The sequence below is a fragment of the Cricetulus griseus genome, chromosome 7 (genome assembly GCF_003668045.3).
Source record: "Cricetulus griseus strain 17A/GY chromosome 7, alternate assembly CriGri-PICRH-1.0, whole genome shotgun sequence".
Taxonomy (NCBI): Eukaryota; Metazoa; Chordata; class Mammalia; order Rodentia; family Cricetidae; genus Cricetulus; species Cricetulus griseus.
Window position 1 is genome coordinate 89,114,878 of NC_048600.1, and position 23,716 is coordinate 89,138,593.

Sequence of the window (23,716 nt, forward strand, 5' to 3'; positions counted from 1 at the left end):
ACTCAAGTAGCATGGGGCGAAAAGGTGGGTGAAGACAGAGAAAATCAGAAATGGGGAAGGACTGGCCTAAGACGTAAGGCCAGGGTCTAGTTTGCTTAGGGACCGAGAACCGCATCTGGTGTTCCACTGAGCATTACAACGTGAGTTTGGTCTTCTACTGGAGGAATGTGTGTGTGTGCGTACGCTTCTGGTCCCGCGAGTTGGTAAAGAAGTGCAGTACTAAGCCTTGGCGGGCGCTGGCCTGGGCCCTGGAGAGGGCCACCAACACGGGGCGGGGCACAAGGGCGCGCGCGCGCGCCTGAGTCTGGGCCTTGCAGGGGATGACGATAGGCGGCGGCCCGGCCCCTAGCGGGCCCTGGGCGGGGAGAGCGTGCCGGGGCCGCGGACTCCCAAGGCGGCCACACCGCCAGCCCAGCCCCCGTTCGAAGAGCCGAGCCGGTGAGTACGCGCGGGAGGGGACGAGGACTCAGGGTCCTGTGTGGCCTCCGTTGGCCAGCTTGCCGGAGGAAGGAGCAGGTGGCTGGGCACCTTTAGCGGCCAGAGCTGTGGTCGTGCTGTCTCAGACCGGTATTGCTGAGACAGGATCCGCTCAGCCTGACTGGTGCAGGGTCCCAAGACTCGGAGGCACTGGGGCTCAGTCTCTTGGGGACGCCCACGGGTAAAGCGCGGGCGCGGGATCCAGGCACCGGGTGCTCTCTTCGGGCCACTCCCGCAGCCCTCCCTGCTCTGGGTTCCGGAGAAACTGGACGAGCCCCGCCCCTTCCCGTCCTTCGCCCCCGGAGCCCAGGCGTGCTGGTGATCCTCTGGAGCCATTTGTGGAAATGAGGAGGGTGCGGGGCTCAGAGATGAATGAGAGAATGAATGGCTGGCCCACTGTTTTATTCAATTCCGGTACGCGTCAGCCTCTTGCTCACACTCCTGGCCTCTGAGATTCATTCATTCATTCAGGCGCCCACCATTGGGGTTATTGAATCTCCAGCGAATGCCTAGCTTAGTGCTTGCCTAAGACCGGAGCAGTTTCCTGGCAGAGTCTGACAAGGAAACAGACAATTAGTACTTGATTTGGTAAGGAGGGGGTTGTGTGTTAGGGGAAATTAGGAAGGAGCTATGGAGAAGGTAACTTCTGAGCTGATTCTAAGTGAGATGGGGAGGCCGAGTGAGCTGCAGGTGCAAAGCTATGGACGTGTCTGCAGTTCCTTGTGGTTGGTGGTTGGCAGCAGTGGTACCTCCTGGCTGTGTGTGGTAGTGGGGGAAGTGTGGAGAAAGAAGGGACTGGAGGGGACTACCTATGCAGTCATAGATTCATACAGGCGCAGTGGGGTAAACTGAGTACATTCACAAGGGCTTGAAAAGAAGGGGTGAGAGCAAAGGGCAGGCTTTGTACCTGGGGAGCCGCACTCTGTAAACATCCCTTCCATTAACTTGAGACATTAACTGTCAGGTTTGCATTTGTAAATGCCACGGGCCGATATGGGAGCTTTGATTGGTGGGAGCAGTTAGAAGACTGTTATCTTGGTCCAGAAGACGAGCAGGATGGAGAGGCAGAAATGAGGTTTTAGGAGGTGGTGACTGGTGTAAGGGATGGAGAGAGAAGGACCCGTCTTAAATGCCAGGTCCTGATTACCAGCTGGAGATGCTGCCCTAACTCTCATGAATAGTGAATGTGAAAACTCTGTTAAGGGCAAGGTGCTCTGTTAATTTTTGCTGGAGTCACAGGTAAAGGTTTCTGAAAGACCAAAGATCCATGGTTCTGGAGCTAGAGTATCAGGCCCTGTGAGTAAAACCTTCCCCCCTCACAGTTCCCTGAAGCCTCTAACAGTCCCTGAAGGAGCAGCCTGGGCCCAGAACTAAAATGGATTTGATACTCTAAAGTAAGTCAGGTGTGGTAGTGTACTTTTGTCACTAGGGAAGCTGACACAAGAGACTATTGAGTCCCTGGCCAGTCTGGGTAACACAGTGCGACCAAACAAGTAAGAGTGGCTGCTTTGTGCCCAGCACTGAGCTACCAGGCAGGCTGTGGTTGTTTTCCCTGCTCCAAGAGGCTATGTTTCCCTCCATGGAAATCAGCTTAGGTTTGTTCAGAGCAGTTTCTCCAGCCCTGGAGGTTGGGGGAGCTTTTGGGGCTGCACACAGCCCTTCACTCCACCAGAGGTGAGGCTTGGAAACACTAGGTAAGGGCCATTGAATGACTCAGTATGTCAGTCCCATTCCCTGGAATTCCAGTACACATCTGCCCAGGTGAGAGGAGATCCAGAGGTGCTTTTAGGAAGTAAGTCTTGGGTCACTTACTGGCTTAGGTTGTACTCCAGCCTGCAGCCAACCTTAAGCCCAGGGCCATTCTGTGCGGCCCAATGTCCCCAGTTGCCACCCCTAAAGCATATTCGTCAGGAGTCACATGACACGGCTCCCTGTCCTAGGTCACTGAGGAAAACTGTCAGCGCAGTCCGGTTAACTGTTGGGAGGGATCAGAGCAGCTCAGCCGTACTATTAGGAGTCCTAGGCTCCAGTCCCATCTCTCTTACAAGTATAGAAATCTTGAACAAGATATCTCACCTACCTAGTCTCAGTTCCCCCTTCTAAAATAGAATAACAACACAGAACTCATGGTGTGGCGCCAGGAACTGACAGGAATGACATAAGCTCAGAACGCGCAGGAAGCTCCTGGTTGGCCGTGTCCCTCACACCCTCTGTTCCCCACTTCACTTACCCTCTCTGGACTCACGCTTCTGTCCAGAGAGGTGGAGCAGGCCAGGAGAGGTTGCCCGAACTGTGGCTGGCCTAAGGCCCAAAGGCCAGCGGCGACGCGCCCTCCTTCCGATGCGGGGCGGTGGCTACGGGGGCGCCAGCGGGCATCCCAGGAATGCGGCTGCGCCATTCGGGACGGGTGAAGCCCGCCGGACCCCTCCGCACACGGATTCCCCTCATTCCAGCCTATTGACGCGGCGGGGCGGGCGGGGGCGCGGGTGGGGGGGCGGGCACTGCGGCCTCGAAGCCCCTCCCCCTCCAGTCCTCCCCTCCCACCCAGACTCCACTGGGCAGAGCGGGAGTTCCCTGAGGCCGCCGTAGGGGGAGGGGAACAAGCCCAGCTCCTGCTTGGGACTCCAAGCCATCCCTCCCCGAGTCTTCTAATGCTCTGGTGTGGGCTGAAAGCCGTATCCTATCGACGCTTTTAAACCCAAGGGCGCTCCCCCTACCCTGTCTTCACCCATTTTCCACCTGCGGCACCCATTTCCCTGGCTCGCTCCAAAGGGCCCCATTTCCCAGCTGACGCCTCCCGCCTCCCCCACCCCCGGGTTGTGGCTCAGGCTGAGCTGTTGTTCACGAAGTAATGAACCGTCTTTCCCCTCGAGGCTGCAGCCAGCACCTGTCGCAGGCTCACCTCCTCCCCAGGGAGTCCTGGTCCAAGGGGTGGGGCGCTGTGGTGCTTTGGGGTCCTTACTCTGCCTTTCCTCCCTAGGACAAGTCTGTATGTATCCTCGGTATTATATGCTTTAGGTTCTTAACATCAGACGAGAAACAGATAAGGCACTTGAGAACCCTTTGCAAGTGACAGATAGAGGCGCGCGGGGCGGGGGAGGGCTTTCCCGGCTAGACCTCTAAGCGTGTGTATAGAATGAACCTGGCTGGGAGAAAGAGGAAGAGGGTGGTGACGGCTTGGGCGGGCAACCCAACAATTCTTCTGGCAGGTTTTAAAAGCCTCATTTTAAAGAGGAACAGTCTATCTCCTAAGAAGTTATGGGACTCGCTCCTTTTTTTCCCCTTTAGATCTGAGTATGCCACAAGTGGTGGCAACTGAGCCAGAGTCCACCCTACACCTCATACAAACACCTCGGGCCTAAAAAGGGGCTGGTGCCTTCAGAGAGCCAGCTGGAAGCTGTACTGGGGAGACAGCTGATGGCCTGGGTAGAGAGAATGGGGAATCTAGAGGGACCAGAAAGGAAGAGGTAAGAGGAGCACCAGGGGCACTGAGTCACAAGAAGGATGTTCAAGATGGAGCATAAGGGTATTGGTTGCAAATGCAGGGAAGTCAGAAGGTGGCTGCCCATCCAGGAAACTCAGGCCTCTATAGGGACCATACTGCGTAAAAAGAGGGCACGCACCCTGCTGCCAACCCTGGCCCTAGGGCTTGTGTTCTTTGCTGAGCAAGAGACTTTTCGAGAGATTTTTCTCCCGAGCATACTGGCACAGGTGTGTAATCTCAGCACTCAGGAGGCTGAGACAGGAGGATCTTGAGTTCCAGGACAGCTTGGGCTATGTAGTGGGATTTAAAGAATGGAGCTGGTCCTCCCCGAGTGTGTTGTGGGGGTGGACAGTGTCCCGCACAGAGGCTCCGCCTGTCCAGGCGTGCCGGCCGTATTTGGACATTTCATTCTATTTTTAACTTTCCCGGGACTCGAGGTTGGGGGTGGGGAGGGAAATCCTGCTTCCTCGGTGACCCACGGGCTTCAGCCCTGGTCTCTCGCGGGGTGCCTGGCCCCGTGTTGTAGACACGAGCCCGGAAGTGAGTTCCGGGGCCGTGTAGACGCGGCGGCCGCGCGGGTTCCGGGCCCCACCCTGGAACTAACGACGTTCCTCCTGGAAAACCTGACTCAGGCGGAGCCCGCGGCACGCAGGAGGCCCCGCCCCTCGCGCGCCCCCTCTTAGGTCCCGCGCCCCCTCCCACCCAGCCCGGGTTAGGCCGGCTGCAGAGGGACCCCGAGGTCGAGGCTCTGAGCCCCAGAAGCCGCGGGGCCTGCGGGGAGGGGGCGGTGTGGAGGGGGGCGGGCCGGGCCGGCCCCTCCCTCGCTGACGCCGCGGCCAAGCCCCGACCAAGAACGCGGGCAGCGGAGCGGGGCGCCAGGTCGGGCAGGATGCGCTACCGGGCGTCGGTGAGCAGGGGCGCGGACGGGGTGGGGGTCCTGGGTGTCGCTCGGTAGCCTGCAGCGCCTCCTGGGCTGGCCAGGAAGCAGACGCGGCCCAGGAATTTTGGTGGAAAACGTCTCTGAAAGTTGCTAGGGTAGGAGGCCGAGGCCGAGAAGGCTACAGCACGCTCGGACCCAGGGCCATGCGCGTCGCCCCTGGTGACAAGGGGGTGGTAGCTGCAGCTGGCCGTGTTTGGTAGCAGCTTTGGGGTGGGTGGGTGAGTAGTGGGCAGGTGTAAGGGAGGCAGACCCCAGGCTCTTAGGAGTGACCTAAGAACAGAGACTTGCTCCTGGGCAACTAGGGTCAGGGGAGACTTGGTGAGCCCCCCTACTCCCAATATCTTCCTTGACCCTTAGCAACCTCTAGAACCCGCAGACCCTCTTTAAAGGGAAACCTTATCCTTGGACATGGCATGAGGGTCTAGCTATGCTTGTACCTGCCCCACCCTTGGGTGGCAGCTGGGTTTTCCCCTGTTACAACCCCCCACCTCCTGAGGCTTCTCAACCGTGGAGGAACTGTTTGGGTAGCCTAGCAGCTGGAGTGGAGGGAGTGGCTCCAGCTGAGGGAGGGCAGGCCACCCCCTTCTGGGGTGGGTGGCAAATCCAGCTGGGGTGGTGGCCCATGGAGAAACCCTCTCCTGGGAGGTGAGCTCTTGCTTGATCCCTGGGGATTTGGGGTCGGTGGGAGCAGGAGAAATGGCCTGTCCCTGTCTGCAGAATTCACTCTGAACCATTTGTCCTCCAAAGCACCTGTAATACATAGCTGAGGGATTTGAGGTCACCTGAACTAACTCACTCCTCTTCGTGAGGAGGAAGCAGTCCTGAGAAAGGAGAATTGTCCAAGGTCAACACAGCATTCTTTCTGCCATTCCTCAGAACTCCTTCTCCTGGCCCACCTTTCTCCATAAAAAAAACCACACCTCTCTGAATTCCATGCACTTGTTCAGCATCTGCTGGGTCCCTGGCGCTCCTGGAGACTTTGTGCATGCCCCATGTGCCCTGTGTGACCCAGCCATATGTCCCAAACATGTCCTGTAGCCTGTGTCCAAGTGCCTCTGCCTCCCACATCCTGCAGGCGGGGTAGGAGACGTGGCCTTGCTTTAACCTGCAGACTCTGACTTTGTCTGGTGGCTGGTTCTCCACAGGCCCTGGGCAGCGACGGGGTGCGAGTGACCATGGAGAGTGCCTTGACTGCCCGGGACCGGGTTGGGGTGCAGGACTTTGTTCTGCTGGAGAACTTCACCAGTGAGGCTGCCTTCATCGAGAACCTCCGGCGGCGATTCCGGGAGAACCTCATTTATGTGAGAGCTATGGGTGGTGCTGGGGTGAAGGAAGTACCAGGAGCCTTCAGGAAAAGCTGCTGACCCTTCTCTGTCCCCCAGACCTACATCGGCCCTGTCCTGGTCTCTGTCAACCCCTACCGAGACCTACAGATCTATAGCCGGCAGCATATGGAACGCTACCGTGGGGTCAGCTTCTATGAAGTGCCTCCTCATCTGTAAGTGTTTCTCTTACCTTTCCAGGAATGACCTCCCCTAGCATCAAGCAAGATGACCCCACCCAACCCCCACTCTGACATGATTCCTGACCCCTGCCTTGGGTGACTCACTGTTCACAGCTGTGAGGAATCCCGTGATGGTTCACCCCAGAGTTACCTCAGTTCTCAGTAGATGAGACTCTGGATCCTGTCCTCCAGGACCCTCAGGTCGCACCCATGACTTATTCCTTTAACTATTTTAACATGTTCCACCTGGCTAGCACCCCACCTGAAGTGATCCTTTCAGACCTCTATGTGAGAGTGAACCTGGCCCTATCCTCAGCTGTGCAGGTCTACCCTGTAAGGAATTCCCACCCCCCACTCCCCCCACCCCCACATTTTATAAGCATGGTCCGATCAGCTATGGGTGGGACTTCCGCACCCTGTGGACTCCCTGACAAACCTCTGCCCCAGGTTTGCAGTGGCTGATACTGTGTACCGAGCCCTTCGTACTGAGCGGCGGGACCAGGCAGTGATGATTTCTGGGGAGAGTGGGGCAGGCAAGACAGAGGCCACCAAGAGACTGCTACAGTTTTATGCAGAGACCTGTCCAGCTCCTGAGAGGGGTGGTGCAGTGCGGGACCGGCTGCTGCAGAGCAATCCTGTGCTGGAGGTGAGGGGATGGTAGCAGCATTTAAGGAGAGGGCAGGACAAGCTGAAAATGCCAGGCTTCCTCACATTCCCATCCACTCCCAGGCCTTTGGAAATGCCAAGACCCTCCGTAATGATAACTCCAGCCGGTTTGGGAAGTACATGGATGTGCAGTTTGACTTCAAGGTACCTGTGGGTGTATTGAAGCATTCGGAGGGGTTGGGTGTGCTGTTCAGTAGGTTCAGTATTTGTTGAGTATCCACTATGGGCCAGGCGCTCTTCCCGCTGCTGCTGCTCTTCCCGCTGCTGCTGCAGTGAAATCAAACAGATCTTGTCTCCTGGAGTGACAGGTGATAAGCAGAAACGCAATAATTTAGGCTTAGCAGAAAATAAGGTAAAGGTTGGAGCTGCTGCAAGTTTTTAAAAATGAGATAGTCTCAATTTGTAATCCAGACTGCCCTAAACTTCCGACTGTCCTGCCTCATTTTCCTGAGTTGCTGGGATTACAGGGGTGCACTGCCACCTCTGGGTCTGCGGTTTTAAGCAGGTAGGGAAGGCCTCACTCAGAGGTGGCATTTCAGTAATGACTTGGTGGGAGTGGGGGGCAAGTGTAGCAGATGCCTGGGGGACTGAGGCCAGGTAGGTGTGAGGGCCAAGGCCTTGCAAAGGTAGAGTTGTTAGTGTGTTTAAAGACTACAGTGGGCTGGGCGGTGGTGGCGCACGCCTTTAATCCCAGCACTCGGGAGGCAGAGGCAGGTGGATCTCTGAGTTCGAGACCAGCCTGGTCTACAAGAGCTAGTTCCAGGACAGCCTCCAAAGCCACAGAGAAACCCTGTCTCGAAAAAACAAAAAACAAAAAAACAAAAAACAAAAAAAAAAGACTACAGTGAATCCAGAAACTGGAGGAGCAAGGTACCAAGAAAACGGGAGCGAGAAGCCAGGGCCTTTTAGATCTTTGCAAAGGTTTTTTTTGTTTGTTTGTTTTTGTTTTTGTCTTGTTTTTCCTGCCTTAGTGTGGGAATTAAACCAAGTACCTTAAATCATGTTAAGAACACAGGCTACATGGAGAGCTATGCTCAGAGAGAGCCCTGCAAGAATCTTTCTTTTTTCAGCTAAGTGAAAAGAAATTGTAAGAGGGTTCTGAATAGTAGCCTGTCATGATGCAACTTTCCTACTGAAAAGGTCATTCTATCCTTTGTTGGGAGTAGATGATAGAGGAATCCAGCCAAGCCGGGAAACCGGTTAGGAGACTGATGTAATAATGTAGGTGACAGATGACGAGTCTCAAATCAGGTGGTAGTCATAGAGGTGATGAGCAGAGGTTGGATTTTGGGTGTTTTCCAGATTAAAGCGGCAGAATCGGCTGTATGGATATAGGTGAAAAAAAAGGTTTCCGGAAGAACAGCAGGACAGAGTTGCCACTGATGAAGATGGGAGGGTGCAGTAGGAGCAGGAGTTAGTGTGGGAGAGGGAAAGCTGGAATGCACTGTCAGGCTTGTTAAATTTGCAGTGCCTGGCAGGCATACAAGTATGACTCGGAAGTAGAGAGAGTTGATCTCTCTTCCTCTCTTTTTAAAGTGTGTGTGTGTGTACACCTCCTGTGTGTATGCCCATAGAGGTGAGAGCAGGTGTCAATTAACCACTAAGCTATGTATGTCTCCATTTCTTAAATGAAGAAACTGAGGCCAGAAGGGGTCACTGAGCCCACTTACCTAGTAGCAGAGCTAGAATTAGAGCCCAGGTCTACTACAGGAGAGAAAGAGGAAGATGGGTCCTTTCTCCTGATCTAGCTGACCAGCCCTGTTCCCCACCCTACCCACAGGGTGCCCCTGTGGGAGGCCACATCCTCAGTTACCTCCTGGAAAAGTCACGAGTGGTACACCAGAATCATGGAGAAAGGAACTTCCATGTCTTCTACCAGCTACTGGAGGGGGGTGAGGAGGAGACTCTTCGTCGTCTGGGCTTGGAACGGAACCCCCAGAGCTATTTGTACCTGGTGAAGGTGAGTGGTTGTCAGGCAGGGTTGGTGCCACCCAAGACGGCACAGTGCCAGTGCTGGCAGCCATCTATGGTCTTTCTCCAGGGCCAGTGTGCCAAAGTCTCCTCCATCAATGACAAGAGTGACTGGAGGGTTGTCAGGAAGGCACTGTCGGTCATTGACTTCACCGAGGATGAAGTAGAGGTTAGGACTCTCCTGTAGACCCTCCTCCCCTGCCACCCCAAATTAATTCTTCCCCTGCGCAGCGCTTTACCAACCATCCCCTGCTGTATCTGAGCATCTCCTACTTTGCCCTTATGTGCTGCCCTGACCACATAACCACCACATGCTCCTGCTGCCACCTCAGGACTTGCTAAGCATCGTGGCCAGCGTCCTACATTTGGGCAACATCCACTTTGCTGCTGATGAGGAAAGTAATGCCCAGGTTACTACAGAGAACCAGCTCAAGTATCTGACAAGGGTGAGTGTGCTGGGCAGAGGGCAAGGAAAGAGACAGCTGAGGCGAGAGAAACCAACCCCTTACTCTGCCCACCCCACCCTTGGCAGCTGCTTGGTGTGGAAGGCACAACGCTGAGGGAAGCCCTGACTCATAGGAAGATCATCGCCAAGGGGGAAGAGGTAAGACTCAGATGGTGGCGGTAACAGGCGATGTGGCCAGTCCTAGGGAGCCTCGTCCTTTCGTTCCCCACTGCTTATCTACTCGGGTCTTTAGTAGTGCCGGAGGGGCGAAATGCAGGGACTTAGAGAGGTACAGTGAGTGGCCAAGGCTCTCACCTCCAAGAATGAGGCCCCTATGATGGCTTCCCTATGATGTTCTAAACAACACCACTACTCTCTGGTTTAATGGAGCTTGGGAGGCAGGGTAGTGAGAACTTCCTTGTCTGATAGGGCCTGAGTCTGAGGGGAAGTAAGGCAGAGGGTGTCTGTGTCATTCATCTCCTGTTTTATCCTCTGTGGCAGCTCCTGAGCCCACTGAACCTTGAACAGGCCGCATACGCAAGGGATGCCCTTGCCAAGGCTGTGTACAGTCGCACTTTCACCTGGCTGGTCAGAAAGATCAACAGGTCACTGGCCTCTAAGGTGAGTACGCAGTCCATGCTGCTTCCAAGGAAGGCAGGAGGGTGGTCAGAGAGGCCTGTGGCAGGGAGCTGGATCAGACCCTGGGGACCCATGCTCTCTGCTGACTGGCTGGCCCTAGGATGCTGAGAGCCCTAGCTGGCGAAGCACCACAGTTCTTGGGCTCCTGGACATTTATGGCTTCGAAGTATTTCAGCATAACAGGTCAGTCCTGCACTTTTGAACCCTAGCATTCTGCCTGCTAATGTCCATGTTCTGCCCCTCTCCTCTGTCCCTTGCCTCTCATTCCCAGCCATGGTCCTGCTTTGCATCTCTTAGCCCTGCTGCTTGTGCCTGATCCTGCCCTTTCCCTGTCCCCGGCCTTGTGTTCCTGGCACTACTGCGGGTTCTTCCACTGCCCCCCAGCTTTGAGCAGTTCTGCATCAACTACTGCAACGAGAAGCTGCAGCAGCTCTTCATTGAGCTGACTCTCAAGTCGGAGCAGGAGGAGTATGAGGCAGAGGGCATTGCGGTACGTGCGTGCCTAGGGTGCCCTGCACGTCATGGGAAGCTAGGCATGGAGGCTCCGGGGAGAGAGTGTGAAGCCCTGTAATCGATGCCCTCCTCATTCCGTGCAGTGGGAACCTGTCCAGTACTTCAACAACAAGATCATCTGTGACCTGGTGGAGGAGAAGTTCAAGGGCATCATCTCCATCTTGGTACATCCTCTGCTCTTCCAGCCTCATGTTGGGAGATAGCCAGGAAGCCTCCCTCCTTTGTCTCCCAAGTCAGAGTGTGGGGCTGGGCAGGGTAAGGTAGGATGCTGTCCCAGGCTGCAGGCCCTCTGTTAGGGTCCCCTAAGCTCTGCCCCTTTCTCCTGTGCCGTGGCTCCTTGCATGGTGTCCTCTATATTCGTCACCTTTCCAGTGAATCCCTCACCTTGTGCTCTGCCCTGCAGGATGAAGAGTGTCTGCGCCCTGGGGAGGCCACAGACCTGACCTTCCTGGAGAAGCTGGAGGACACTGTCAAGCACCACCCCCACTTCCTGACGTGAGTGGGCTTCTGGGGCAAGGGGCTCACATTCCCCAGAACCTATAGAAGGGCTGGGCCCCCTCCACAGTGGCAACATCAGCCGTGAAGCTGAAGGCATAGCTCAGTGGTGGAGGGTTTGCCCAGCATGCATAGGACTCCTTTTGGCTCCTCAGCATCCAAAAGAAAACAAACCACTAACCACAAGTTAATCACCAGAGAAAGTGATGATGGGATAGTTACAAAAAGCCACTGTTGGACCTTCCTCCTTAAGTGTTTTTTTTTTTTTTTTTGGAGAATGAAACTTGCTAAGTTGTTTGTTTTTTTAAGCTTCCTTATTTGTAAATTGCTTTCTGTATAAGGAATGTCCTATACTATTCAAAGCCATTTTGGCTACATAGCAAATTCAAGGCTACATGAGATCCTATCTACAAACAAAAGGGCTTTCTCTAAAGTGGGGAAGCTCAGCACACAACTGGGCACAGCTCATCTCCTAGCCTATAGCACCGCACCCCATAAGGATACTTCTTGTGTTCTGTCTTGCCAAAGCTCAGAAAAATTCACTCATTTGGTCAAAGTTATCTGTTCAGATTGTAGAGTTTGGGATGAACATCACAGGGCTTTTGGACTCAAAAGCCATGAGTATGGTTTGCTTAACAGTACACGAAACCAAGCATGAATCACATACCTTTAATCCAGCACTCCTGAGCCGAGACAAGCAGGTCTCTGTGAGTTCCAGGCCAGCCAGGGCTACATAGAGAGACCCTGCTCAAAAAAACAAATAGTACATGAAAAAAAATTGTTTCTGATTATGCTTAATGGTTCATGTACTCAGAAGCGGACAGAGAGGGATTACTACAAGTTTGAAGCCAACTTGTGCCACAATGTGAGATCTTTATCTTTAAAAGAAAGAAAGAAAGGAAGGGAGAAGGGAAGAAAAAGCCTGGCAGTGGTGGTGCACACCTTTAATTTCAGCAGAGGCAGTTGGATCTCTGTAAGTTTGAGGCCAGCCTGTCTACAAAGTGAGCTCCAGAACAGCCAAAGCTACAAAGAGAAACACCATCTTGAAAAACAAAACAAGGCCAGATGGTGGTAGCACATGCCTTTAATCCCAGCACTCTGGAGGCAGAGACAGGTGGATCTGAGTCCTGAGACCAGTCTCAGCCTGGTCTACTGAGTGAGTTCTAGGACAACCTCCAAAGCTACAGAGAAGAAAAAAAAGAAAGGAAGGAAGCAGGCAAAACATTTAGAGGGATTTTTCTCTTTTTTTGTGTGTGTGGGGTATTGTCTCTTTGTTTTGAGACAAAATATCACTGTAGCCCTGGGTAATCTGGAACAATTTAGAGATCCACCTGCTTCTGCCTTTGGAGCCCTGGCCTTAAAGGCTTTCACCACCATATCAGGGATTGATTAGTCTCCCTCCCTCCCTCCCTCTCTCTTGTTTTGAGACAAGGTTTTTATGTGTAGCCCTGGCTGCCCTGAAACTTGGTTTGTAGACCAAGTTATCCTCAAACTCAGAGATCTTCCTGAGTGCTGGTATTAAAGGTGTTTGCAACCATGCCTGGCTGATTTTGATTTTTTGAGACAGGGTCTCATGTTGCCCAGTCTGACCTGGAACTCGATGTGTAGCAAAGGATGGCCTTGAACTCCTGATGTTATCTTCCTCTGCCTCTTGAATGCTAGAGTTACAGGCATGCACCATCATACCAAACAATAAAATTCACTTGATTATGAAAATAATACTGCTCGCCAGGGGGTGGTGGCGCACACCTTTAATCCCAGCACTTGGGAGGCAGAGGCAAGCGTATCTCTGTGAGTTTGAGACCAGCCTGAACTACAGAGCAAGTTCCAGAACAGCCTCCAAAGCTACACGGAGAAACCCTGCCTTGAAAAAAGCAAAAAACAAAAAAAAAGAAAGAAAATTATACTGCTCATTAGAGAGAGTTGGAATGTGTGCAAATCCTCTTGTGACCCTGTTACCCAGAGGTCATCATTGTTAACAATTCCAGGCATTTCCTTCCTGCCTTTTCCTATACATTTTTTTCCCCCCAAAGTCAAGAACTTACTGTGTATGAGGCTCAGGGTACTGTTAAGTTCTAAAATTTTTTCCTGTATCATCAAGAGGAAAAATTTCTTCAAAATATGTCACTCAAGGGCTATGACCCATGGGGACTTTGCAGCTTTCACCCATCTTTGAGGGCCCTAGTGAGCCTCTCCAGGGTTTTGTTTTCTGGTTTGTTGTTGTTGTCTTCTTTCTCTCTTTCTTTCTTTCTTCCTTCCTTCATTCCTTCCTTTCTTTCTCTTTTTTTTTTTTTTTTTTTTGAGATAGGGTTTCTGTGTTTAACAGCTTCGGCTGTCCTCGAACTCACTTTGTAGACCAGGCTGGCCTTGTACTCACAGAGATTCACCTGCCTCTGCCTCTGCCTCTGCCTCCTGAGTGCTGGAATTAAAGGTGTGCACCACAACACCCAGTGATTGTTTTGGTTTTTTGAGACAGGGTTTCTCTGTGTAGCCCTGACCATCCTGGAACTGGCTGTGTAGACCAGGTTGGCCTCAGACTCACAGAGATTAATCTGCCTCTGCTTTAAAGGCATGTGCTACCACCACCCCATTGGGTGTTTTGTTTTGTGGTATTGATGATGGAACCTAGGACTTTACACATGCTAGGCGAGCCCCCTACCAGTGAGCTACCTTGAAGCCTGCCCTTCAGGTTTCTGATGTAAAGGCAAAGCTACCACATTCATCTTTGTGCTTTAGATCTTCACCTATATCTCTGGGTAGTTGCTCAGAATAGTTCTTGAAAGTAAAAAATGGGCTAGAGAGTGCAAGCATATTTAAGATTTAAGCAATCTCTTAGGACAGATTCCATTTTGGAAATGGAGAGGACAGTACCACCCTGTAAACAGCTGGGCAGTGACCAGATGCAATGAATGACAGTAGCCCTAAACCAGGACTGACTGGCATGTCTAAGGCCAGGTTCCTACTCCTAGCTAGGCTGTCCTCTGGGCAAGTTTGTGTGCTGCTCTGAGCACCCATGAATTCTGCAGCAGCCTAGGGCCTGCACAGCCTGCTACATTGTGTGCAGTTTGTAGGACAGCCCAGGGGCCTGCTGGCTTCTTCCTGGATGGCTCTTCAATCTTCAACAGGCAAGGGCATGCTCCAGGTCAGAAATCTGTAGCTTCCTGTCCTTGTCACCCTCAGGCACAAGCTTGCTGACCAGAAGACCAGGAAATCCCTAGGCAGAGGGGAGTTCCGCCTTCTTCACTATGCTGGAGAGGTGACCTACAGTGTGACTGGTGAGAATCCTGACACTGGGTCCCATGGGGCAAGGAGGGGGCACTCCGTCACCTTTCATCTGTTCTCCCCTTCAGGGTTTCTGGATAAAAACAATGACCTTCTCTTCCGGAACCTGAAGGAGGTGAGGAAGACTCAGGCAGGCTGAAGTGGGTTGGGTACCCACCGCTCTGTGTGCATCTTTGGCTTTGTGCTCAACCCTGTGACCCCTCTTCTGCCTCACAGACCATGTGCAGCTCGATGAACCCCATCATGAGCCAGTGCTTTGACAGGAATGAGCTCAGTGACAAGAAGCGGCCAGAAACGGTGCGGAGACTATGACACTGGAGTGGTGTGTGTGTGCCTGAGTGCAGATCACAGCCTACGTGGCACTGTGACTGTGAGTGTGTTTAACACCCATGTGCACATCCATGGGTGTCTGCAGGAGGCTGCTCTTGGAACTGTCTTTGCCTATTTTTCCCCCCACCCTAGTGTGTGTGTGATATGCTGTGGCGTGAGAAAGGTCAGAAGACAACTTACTGGAGTCAGTTTTCTCTTTCCACCACATTAAGTCTCAGGGATCAAACTCAGGATGTCAGACTTGCCAGGAAGTGTCATTGCCCACTGAGCCACCTCCCTGGCCCTTCTTTGTCTGTTTCTAAGTGCATACCTGTGTGTCCACTTTTCTCCATATGTAGACTGTTGTGTGTATCTACCTGCATTTCTCTGTATTGGTACCCACAGCACCCCAGCCTGCGTGGGCACTTGTGTTATTGCCTAGTCAGCAGATATCTCTCAGCTCTGAGGAAACAGATAGATGCTCTCACAGCCAGGTGCATGGATGCTTTGGGAACCGTAGAGCGGGAGCAGTCTGCCTGAGGGGGTGGAGAGGTAGGCGTCTAGGACGGCTCCGAGGCAAAGGAAGCATTTGAGGTGAGAGTCTGAGTGCTTGGCAGGTGGACCCGTAGGAGGGTGCTGGAGGCCGCAAGAGATCAGTACATACAAGCAGAGGCCAAGGGAAGCTAGGCAGTTGAAAAGACCCATGTAGCAGACAGTGGTGCCACATGCAGGGGACCTTCAGCCAGCTAGGGCCAGAGGTGCAGATACTGGGCTGAGCCAGAAGAGGTCATCACACCTCCAGGTCAAGAGGGAGAGAGGACTGGAGTACTTCCAGCAGGCTCAGAGACATTGTGGACTTCCCCAGCCAGGATCCTGCCTCTGCTGTCCTGTCTCTGTCCTCCCCATCTTCTGCCTGAGCCTCCTCCTCTTCCAGCCAGTGTTAGCAGACTTTCTTTGGGCCACCAACTAGTTCCCTAATAATGACACGGAGATTTATTATTGATTATGAGTGTTCGGCCTTACCTTAAGCTTGTTTCTTGCTAGCGCTTTGTCTGCATTTTGCCTCAGGGCTTTTTACTTTTTTTTTTTTTTTTCATTCATTTCACTGCTTCCTCCACATCTGGCTGGCTTGTAGCTGGCTGGCTGACTCTCCAACTAGCCCCAGGCATCTCCTCCCTCTCTTTCTCCTTTCTCTCTTCTCTCCTCAAGCCTAGATTCTTCCTCTTAATTTTCTCTGCCCCTGAGCCCCACCTATCCCTCCTCTGCCTAGCTATTGGCAATCAGCTTTTTATTAGACCACTTAGGTGCCTTAGGCAGACAAAGCAACACAGCTTTACATCATTAAACAAATGCAGCATAAACAAATGTAACACACCTTTACATAGTTAAAGTGATATTCTGCAGCATAAACATATGTAACACAGCTTTATATAGGTTTTTCTTTAAATAATTTGTTTAACTTTATTTTATGTGCATTGGCATAAAGGTGTTAGATCCCAGCACTTGGGAGGCAGAGACAGACGGATCTCTGTGAGTTCGAGGCCAGCCTGGTCTATAAGTGCTAGTTCCAGGACAGCCTCCAAAGCCACAGAGAAACCCTGTCTCAATGCCCCCCCCCAAAAAAAAAGTGTTAGATCCCCTAGAACTAGAGTTGCACACAGTTATAAGCTGCCATGTGGGTGCTGGGAATTGAACCGGGGTCCTCTAGAACAACAGTGTTCTTGACCACTGTATCATCTCTCTAGTCCCCACGTCTTTATATAGTTAATTATTCCACAACAAACCAGTATCTCCCTACTCAGGATACCTATCTATACACCCTCCCCTACCCCTACTCTGTAACTTGCCTCTGGTTTCTGTATCCAGTGATGGCCCCAAGTGGACCCTTTCGTGTCCAGCCTCCTTTTCTTTTCCTGAGTTGGGGCAGAGATCACTCTCCACCTAGTCCCACAGGCCAGGGACTTTTCCAGCTGGGTGATACTGATTTCTATTGCCTGAATACATCTCAACTCCCTCTCCTTTGCCCTTATAACTACTGTTCCTTGTCATCCCTGTTATAGGTCCTTTGAACCAGTGAACCTCTCCCAAGGTTTCCGGCTCTCCACCAGCCCCTACCAATCCATCTTCCACATAAATGCTGTAGAAATAATCTAACACAGATCTCATTGCCACTCCCTTGCTCCACATTCTTCATTGACTGTTTCCCTAAAGATAAAATCTAGTCTCGCCAGTGTAAACTCTTCACTGATATACAGCCTCTGCGTTCCTTAAATCCTTGCAAGGATCATAGCTCCCTGTGTGTCAAGCCTTTGCCATCTGCCTGGACTGCCTTTCTCTCCTGCTGTCTCCTACTGACATAATTTCACTTTAGGGTCATTTCTAGATCTTCCCCAGTGCACTTTACCTCAGACTGATCAATTCTCTCAAAAATAAGGGCTGTGTGTGGGTATCTCAGTGGTGGAACTCTATCCTAACACACATAAGGTCCTGACTTTGTTCTTCAGCACTAGGAAGAAGGAAAAGAAAAAAAAAAGGGGGGGTGGTGGTGGCATTGCCAGGATAACTGAACAGGAGAGCTGGGTTTCTAAGCTGAGGTCTCTAACTGGCTGAAAGGAAGTGGGGTGAGGCAGGGGTGATGGGAGGAAGGTAGGGCAATCTGTATGGACATGACTGGCCTCAGCTCAGCCCCAGCCAACCTCCTATGCCCCCTTGGCTCACCAGGTTGCCACGCAGTTCAAGATGAGCCTCCTACAGCTAGTGGAGATCCTGAAGTCTAAGGAGCCTGCCTATATCCGCTGCATCAAGCCAAATGATGCCAAACAGCCTGGTGGGTTTTTCTGGCCCCACGCACGAGCAGTGAGCTATCACTGCCTCTCAGTGAAAGCCTGAGGACCGTCTTCGTTATCTTCCTCTCAGGTCGCTTTGATGAGGTGCTTATCCGACACCAGGTCAAGTACCTGGGACTGATGGAGAATCTGCGAGTGCGTAGAGCTGGCTTTGCCTATCGACGCAAATATGAGGCTTTCCTACAGAGGTAGGTGGGGTCAGCCCACCAGGAATGGGTAAGGTGGGAGGATGAGAACCTCCCGGAACCTTCAAGGGAGGAGGGGCATTCATTGCTCAGCTGCTCTGGGACCCAGGTCAGGAACCATTTTATACTATGGACCTGATGTTATGTTGGAAAAGAAGATACAAGGCACACACACACACAGCCCCACCCTTCTGAAGCCCCTAGTGAGAAGCATATTGGCAGGCTGCCACTAGAGACTGTGGTGACAAAAGCTCAGAGAAGGTGTTGTGGTTTTGTAATTATTCAGAAGACAGGACCTGAGCCAACCGGGATATGAATCCCATCTCTTCCTTAGGCAGATGAAATTACTTCAGCTCCCCCATCTTTAAAATGGGGACCCTTGGGCATGTGGATCACGTACCAGTGAGTGGGAGCACCTATAGACACCCGGCAAAGCAGAGGGGCCTCGAGAGCAGACTCTGGCTTAGGTTTGCCTGAGTACATTCCTGCTCTTCCCATCCCCAGGTACAAGTCACTGTGTCCAGAGACATGGCCCACGTGGGCAGGACGGCCCCAGGATGGTGTGGCAGTGCTGGTCAGACATCTCGGCTACAAGCCAGAAGAGTATAAAATGGGCAGGTGAGTGGAGCCTGTTCCCGTTGCCTGGGGGAATGAAGGAGGGTGGCATCCAGAGGCTGATCACTGCTATCCTCCCAGGACCAAGATCTTCATCCGATTCCCCAAGACCCTGTTTGCCACAGAGGACTCCCTGGAAGTCCGACGCCAGAGCCTGGGTGAGAGCACTCACTTGTAGGGATCTTGGGGAGTAGAAATCACTGCCTTTGGGCTTTCTCTCCAGGAAGCCTGCCTACCCTTGTTCAGCTGACTTCCTCCATCCCCACCCTAGCAGAGGCCACCAGCCCCCAGGTCCATCCCGTTCCCCACACCCATCTGCTGTCTTTCATTGACTCACCTCTCACAGTCCCTTCCTTACTCAGCTCTTCTTCATTCACACCACTGACCATGTCAGGCCCTCCCTCGCCTAAGGGTTTTGAGCTTTGACTACTAATTTTCTTCCCCAACCACAGCCACCAAGATCCAAGCGGCCTGGAGGGGCTTCCATTGGCGGCAGAAATTCCTTCGGGTGAAGCGATCAGGTGTGGGATCCCAGGGGTCTTTTGGAGGGGCAGGGTCTAGGGGATGGATGGACTACCATAGTGAGACAGAGGTCAGTGACGTGTGGTATCCACAGCCATCTGTATCCAGTCATGGTGGCGTGGCACACTGGGCCGGAGAAAGGCAGCCAAGAGGAAGTGGGCCGCCCAAACTATCCGTCGGTGAGTAATTGGGTTCCATGAGGTGTGATCAAGGTGAGTATGGGGAATCTGTTGTCAGGTTTCTCACCCTAGCTGTGTCTGGCCCGCCACCTGCAGGCTCATCCGTGGCTTCATCTTACGCCATGCACCCCGTTGCCCTGAGAATGCCTTCTTTCTGGATCACGTACGCACATCATTTTTGCTTAACCTGAGGCGGCAACTACCCCGGAATGTTCTGGACACCTCCTGGCCCACGCCCCCACCTGCCCTGAGAGAGGTCTGTGAACCCTCTATATGAGTTAGGGATATCCATCAAAGCACTTAGGGGGGATCTTCCTATCATGTTTCCAGACAGGTCGCCAGGGAGGGGTCTAGCAGGGAGAGGAAGCAGAGCTGGGCCATGAAAAAGAAAATGTTCCCCAGAGAGAAAACACTCCAAAGTACTACCTGGCTTGAAGGGCCTGTTTGGGGGTTTTCAGTGGGAATGGCAGCAGCTTGGAAAGGTATCTGACCCTGCTCTTCCCACAGGCCTCAGAGCTGCTACGGGAGCTGTGCATGAAGAACATGGTGTGGAAATACTGCCGGAGTATCAGCCCTGAGTGGAAGCAGCAGGTGCGGAGAGCAGGGGCAGCAGGTGTTCAGTCCTAGGGGACAGCAGGCACTGCAGGATCTGTGGTAGCTGAGGGGAGGGGAGTGTCTTACCTGGTCAACACTGGAGCCTCAGAAGAAGGCCAGGGCCTCATTGGACTTCTTGGAGGAAGTAGAGGCTGCAGTAAGTTTGGAGAAGCAAACAGAACTCATGTTGGGGGCCAGCTTGCATCAGTTGGTAGAAGCTACCCAGAGCCCTGATTGGTCCAGCTTCACACGCACTGATTAGTGATTAGCGTCAGTGGTTGATGTGCCTTGTGTGTGCCAAGGTGGTGTTAGATGATGATGAAGACCCACCCAGCTCACAGAACCTGTCACAGCAGTGAGCCACCTACACAATCCTAAGGTGGACCCCAATCAGGCTTGAAGGCCTGATGGGAATCACTTCCAAAACCAGGCCTAGAACTTGACAGTCCTGTCTTGTTTGGTGGGGACAGTGGGTAAGGAAGGGAGGAGCCGATGGGAGTGTTGGTGGCAAGGCACTAGAGAGCTGATGAGGAAGCTGTTGGGTCTGCCCTCCAGATGGTCCCCAGCCCTTTGACACTGAATTCCTTTTGTCTCCTCAGCTGCAGCAAAAGGCTGTGGCTAGTGAGATTTTCAAGGGCAAGAAGGACAATTACCCCCAGAGTGTCCCCAGACTCTTCATTAGCACACGTCTTGGTAAGCCCCCCACTTTTTATCCCCTGAGCCTTGAACCATCCTATCTCCTCCTGGCCTTACCCAGATGCCTTCTCCCCATCTTGGCTGCAGGTACAGAGGAGATCAGCCCCAGAGTGCTTCAGGCCTTGGGCTCTGAGCCCATCCAGGTAAAGAACCCATCGCAACTCTAGCACTCACAGTTCCTCTGCCCAAGGGTCAGAGCAGTGGGCAAGGAAGTTGTCCCTGGAAATCCTCAACCCCTATCCTGTCTCTCACGCTGTTCTGTGTCTCTAGTATGCTGTGCCAGGGTGAAATATGACCGAAAGGGCTACAAACCTCGCTCCCGGCAGCTGCTGCTCACACCCAGTGCTGTGGTCATTGTGGAGGATGCTAAAGTCAAGCAGAGGATTGACTACACCAACCTAACCGGTTAGCCAGAGTTGAGGCGTGTAGGGGTGGGAAGGAGCCCTGGTCAGACTATTGCTCCCTGACCTCTGCCCTCTCCTCTCAGGAATCTCTGTCAGTAGCCTGAGTGATAGCCTATTTGTGCTTCATGTGCAGCGTGAGGACAATAAGCAGAAGGTACCCCATTGGGGCTCCGGAGGTGGGTTGGGTCCTTTAGCCCTAAACAAGGCTTGACTCATTCTTTGCGTCTTGCTCAACAGGGAGATGTGGTGCTGCAAAGTGATCATGTGATCGAGACACTAACCAAGACGGCCCTCAGTGCTGATCGTGTGAACAATATCAACATCAACCAGGGCAGGTAAAGCACGTGGGGTGGCTCGTGGACACTGGGAGAGGCCCATCCTAGGGGGTTCTTCTCTATGGACAAATCTTCACGCTTTTCCTTGCCTCCAGCATCACATTCGCAGGGGGTCCAGGCAGGGATGGCATCATTGACTTCACATCTGGCTCGGAGCTTCTCATTACCAAGGCCAAGAATGGCCACCTGGCTGTGGTGAGTGGGACTCGCTGACAGGTCTAAGGAAGAGCCATTGATGGCCAAGCCCTCCTTGAGTATGCATCCCCTTTCCCCTGTTGCCTGCCCATGAAGTCCAGAGAGAGGGGCTGCTTGGACCCCTATTGTGGCCACAAAAGAGTTACAGTAAGGAGGGCAGTGGGCAAGATGCAGGGCACAGTGATGCGTATGTGGGGAAGTTCACTCTGGTCAGAGTGGTAGGTATCGCTGTGGGAACAGAAAAGGCTTCAGTACCAAGGCTGCTCAACTCCCTAGCCTGCCGCAGGACTATCAACCTAGAAATAGCTGCAGTTCCTCCGCTCACCACTGGGCTTCTCCCAACAGGTGGCCCCAAGGCTGAATTCCCGGTGATGAAGGCACCGGTGGACCTCTCCTGACTCCTGATGCTTTGCTTCTTCCTCTCCCCCGCTCCCAGTTACCAAAGACTCGAGCTTCCAGTCAGGGATCCAGGGACACCTCCAAAGCCCACCTGCAAATTCCTGCCTCCTGCTCACCCTCTCATGAGGTGATCAGGGGGCCAGGGAGCTACCCCAGGAGTGGGCCAGGCCGGGCCACAGCAATAGAAAAGCAGGGGCCTGAGCAGACCAGGCCAGGCCTCTGCTGATGCCAAATATCTGAGAGAAGGGAATTTTAACTGAGGTTTTTGCTGAGATTTTTTTTTTTTTGATGCTTTATAGGAGACTATTTTTTTAAAAAAGCCATTTTCCTACCCTAAACACACTGGATGTGTTTTCCTGACTCAAACAGGGCAAGGAATGTAGCTAAAAGATTGGGTGGACTGGGCTGTGGGGCCCTCTTCTCTGGCCAAGCCTCTTCTCCTTATTACCTTGGCACCTTGTCTGTCTGTCTACCCACCTGCACCTTTTGCGGCCCACTCTGACCTCCACCTGGGGGCTGAGACCATCTTTGCCTACCCCATCTTCCTGCCTTAAGAATCCCCCTTTAGGGGCTGGGGGTGTAGCCCAGTGGTAGAACCGGTGCTAAGCATGTGTGAGACCCTGGGTTTAATCCCCAGCATTAAAAAGAAAGTTTTTAATATTTCCACCTCATTCTGAGGGCACCCTGGAGTGGGGAAAAAGTTTTAAGAGTTTGGAAGACTTAAGAGAAATCGTCTAGTCCAGTACCCTGGAATCACAGAGCTGGAGACAGGCAAGCCACAGAAGCAAGGCTTGCCTAATAGCAGGCTGGGGCAAATCCTAAAGTGAAGCCCTATCCTCAGAACAACTCACTGCCTTTTCCAGGGACTCAGGAGGCCCATCAAGCGAGGGTCATGTCTTAAGTATGTACCAGGCTCTCTAACCAGCAATCAACCTTGGGAGCCACCAGGTGGGAGGTGTCTCCTGCCTGGGTCTATGCCTCAGGATGGCAACCTCCTCTCACACACACACTTTGGACCCAATTTAAGGATGCTAGGGTCTTTATTGGCCTGGGCACCTCTGTGACCTGGGAGCGTGGGGTCAGGGCTAGCCTTGGAGGAGCTGCAGGGGCATCACCTCTTTCTCTCGACCGCACAGGGCCTTAGGTTTGCCCAGCTCCCTCTGTGCCCTCTGGGGTTCTCAGCCCACTGCTGACACTTCTGCAATCCAGAGAAACACTAAATAAAGCAATATGTGTTTGCCAACACAGTTTCACTGTGAGTGCTGGGGTTGGGGGGAAGAGGGCTCTAGAAGGCAGTCAGAGACTTGGTGCTACAGAAAAAAGGACAAAGGGAGACCTACTTAGGAGCAATAGGGAAACCAAGTCGGGTGTGGTATTGCATGCCTTATCCCAGTGCTGACGAGGCAGAAGCAGGTGGATTGGATTCCTGTGACTTCTAGGTCGGCTTGGTCTATATACCAAGTTCCAGGACAGCCAGGGCTATTTAGAGAGTGCCTCAAAAAAAAAAAAAAAAAAAGAGAAAGAAGAACCAGTGGCTGTACTATGGACTATCTAGCAGAGGCTGCTCGACTTGGCACAGGGCTCTCTCTGGCTTTGGGCAAACAAACATCTGGTATGGCTGGACCAAGGAGGCCTAGCACAGGCAGTTCGAGCCCAAGAGTCTATGCTGATGCAAGACAGACTTGCCAGGTGGGGGAGGGGGGCGGGAGGGCTCAGCAGTTCATAGAGAAACTGGTGTTTGAGGTAGCTCAGAGAGTTGTCCCTGGCCCCAGTTCCATAGGTGTTGAATCCAGTCCACAGTGGCTTGTCAGCAATGGCGACTTCATTGTCCTGGGGAGGACTGCTTCTCAGTGTTCAAAAGACATTGTTAGGAGCAATATCTGGGACCAGATCTAGGCTTAACCTTCTCTGAGTGCCACCAAAGGAATCATCCACACCCCCTGCACACTGGTGACAGCAACTACTACCAGAAGTTCCAGGCTTTCATTCTATCAGGAGCAGGAAGGAAATGTTTCTTCTCT

At 52.8% G+C, this 23,716-nt stretch overlaps 1 protein-coding gene across 3 annotated transcripts; it reads left to right on the forward strand.

Moving 5' to 3' along the window:
* Positions 1-304: 304 nt before the first annotated feature.
* Myo1c (myosin IC) lies at positions 305-22,938 on the forward strand. 3 transcript variants are annotated; one of them, XM_027426728.2, is made up of 32 exons: positions 4,648-4,868; positions 6,047-6,202; positions 6,284-6,399; positions 6,853-7,051; positions 7,135-7,215; positions 8,852-9,031; positions 9,113-9,211; positions 9,375-9,488; positions 9,575-9,646; positions 9,989-10,108; positions 10,227-10,309; positions 10,511-10,616; positions 10,723-10,803; positions 11,043-11,134; positions 14,315-14,409; positions 14,485-14,531; positions 14,633-14,713; positions 17,447-17,552; positions 17,642-17,759; positions 18,261-18,374; positions 18,453-18,529; positions 18,824-18,892; positions 18,988-19,072; positions 19,169-19,328; positions 19,580-19,663; positions 20,266-20,359; positions 20,450-20,519; positions 20,646-20,767; positions 20,850-20,920; positions 21,004-21,101; positions 21,197-21,296; positions 21,642-22,938. In XM_027426728.2, the coding sequence occupies exons 1-32, from the start codon at positions 4,851-4,853 to the stop codon at positions 21,666-21,668; spliced, it is 3,135 nt and encodes a 1,044-aa protein (XP_027282529.1). In that variant the 5' UTR covers positions 4,648-4,850; the 3' UTR covers positions 21,669-22,938. The 3 variants fall into 3 exon arrangements, 1 of the variants encoding a protein (XP_027282529.1); XR_003487277.2 differs by lacking the exons at positions 4,648-4,868; positions 21,004-21,101; positions 21,197-21,296; positions 21,642-22,938 and adding an exon at positions 305-438 and having other exon boundaries at positions 20,450-20,505; positions 20,633-20,767; XR_003487276.2 differs by lacking the exons at positions 21,004-21,101; positions 21,197-21,296; positions 21,642-22,938 and having other exon boundaries at positions 4,651-4,868; positions 20,450-20,505; positions 20,633-20,767.
* The last annotated feature ends 778 nt before the right edge of the window (positions 22,939-23,716 follow it).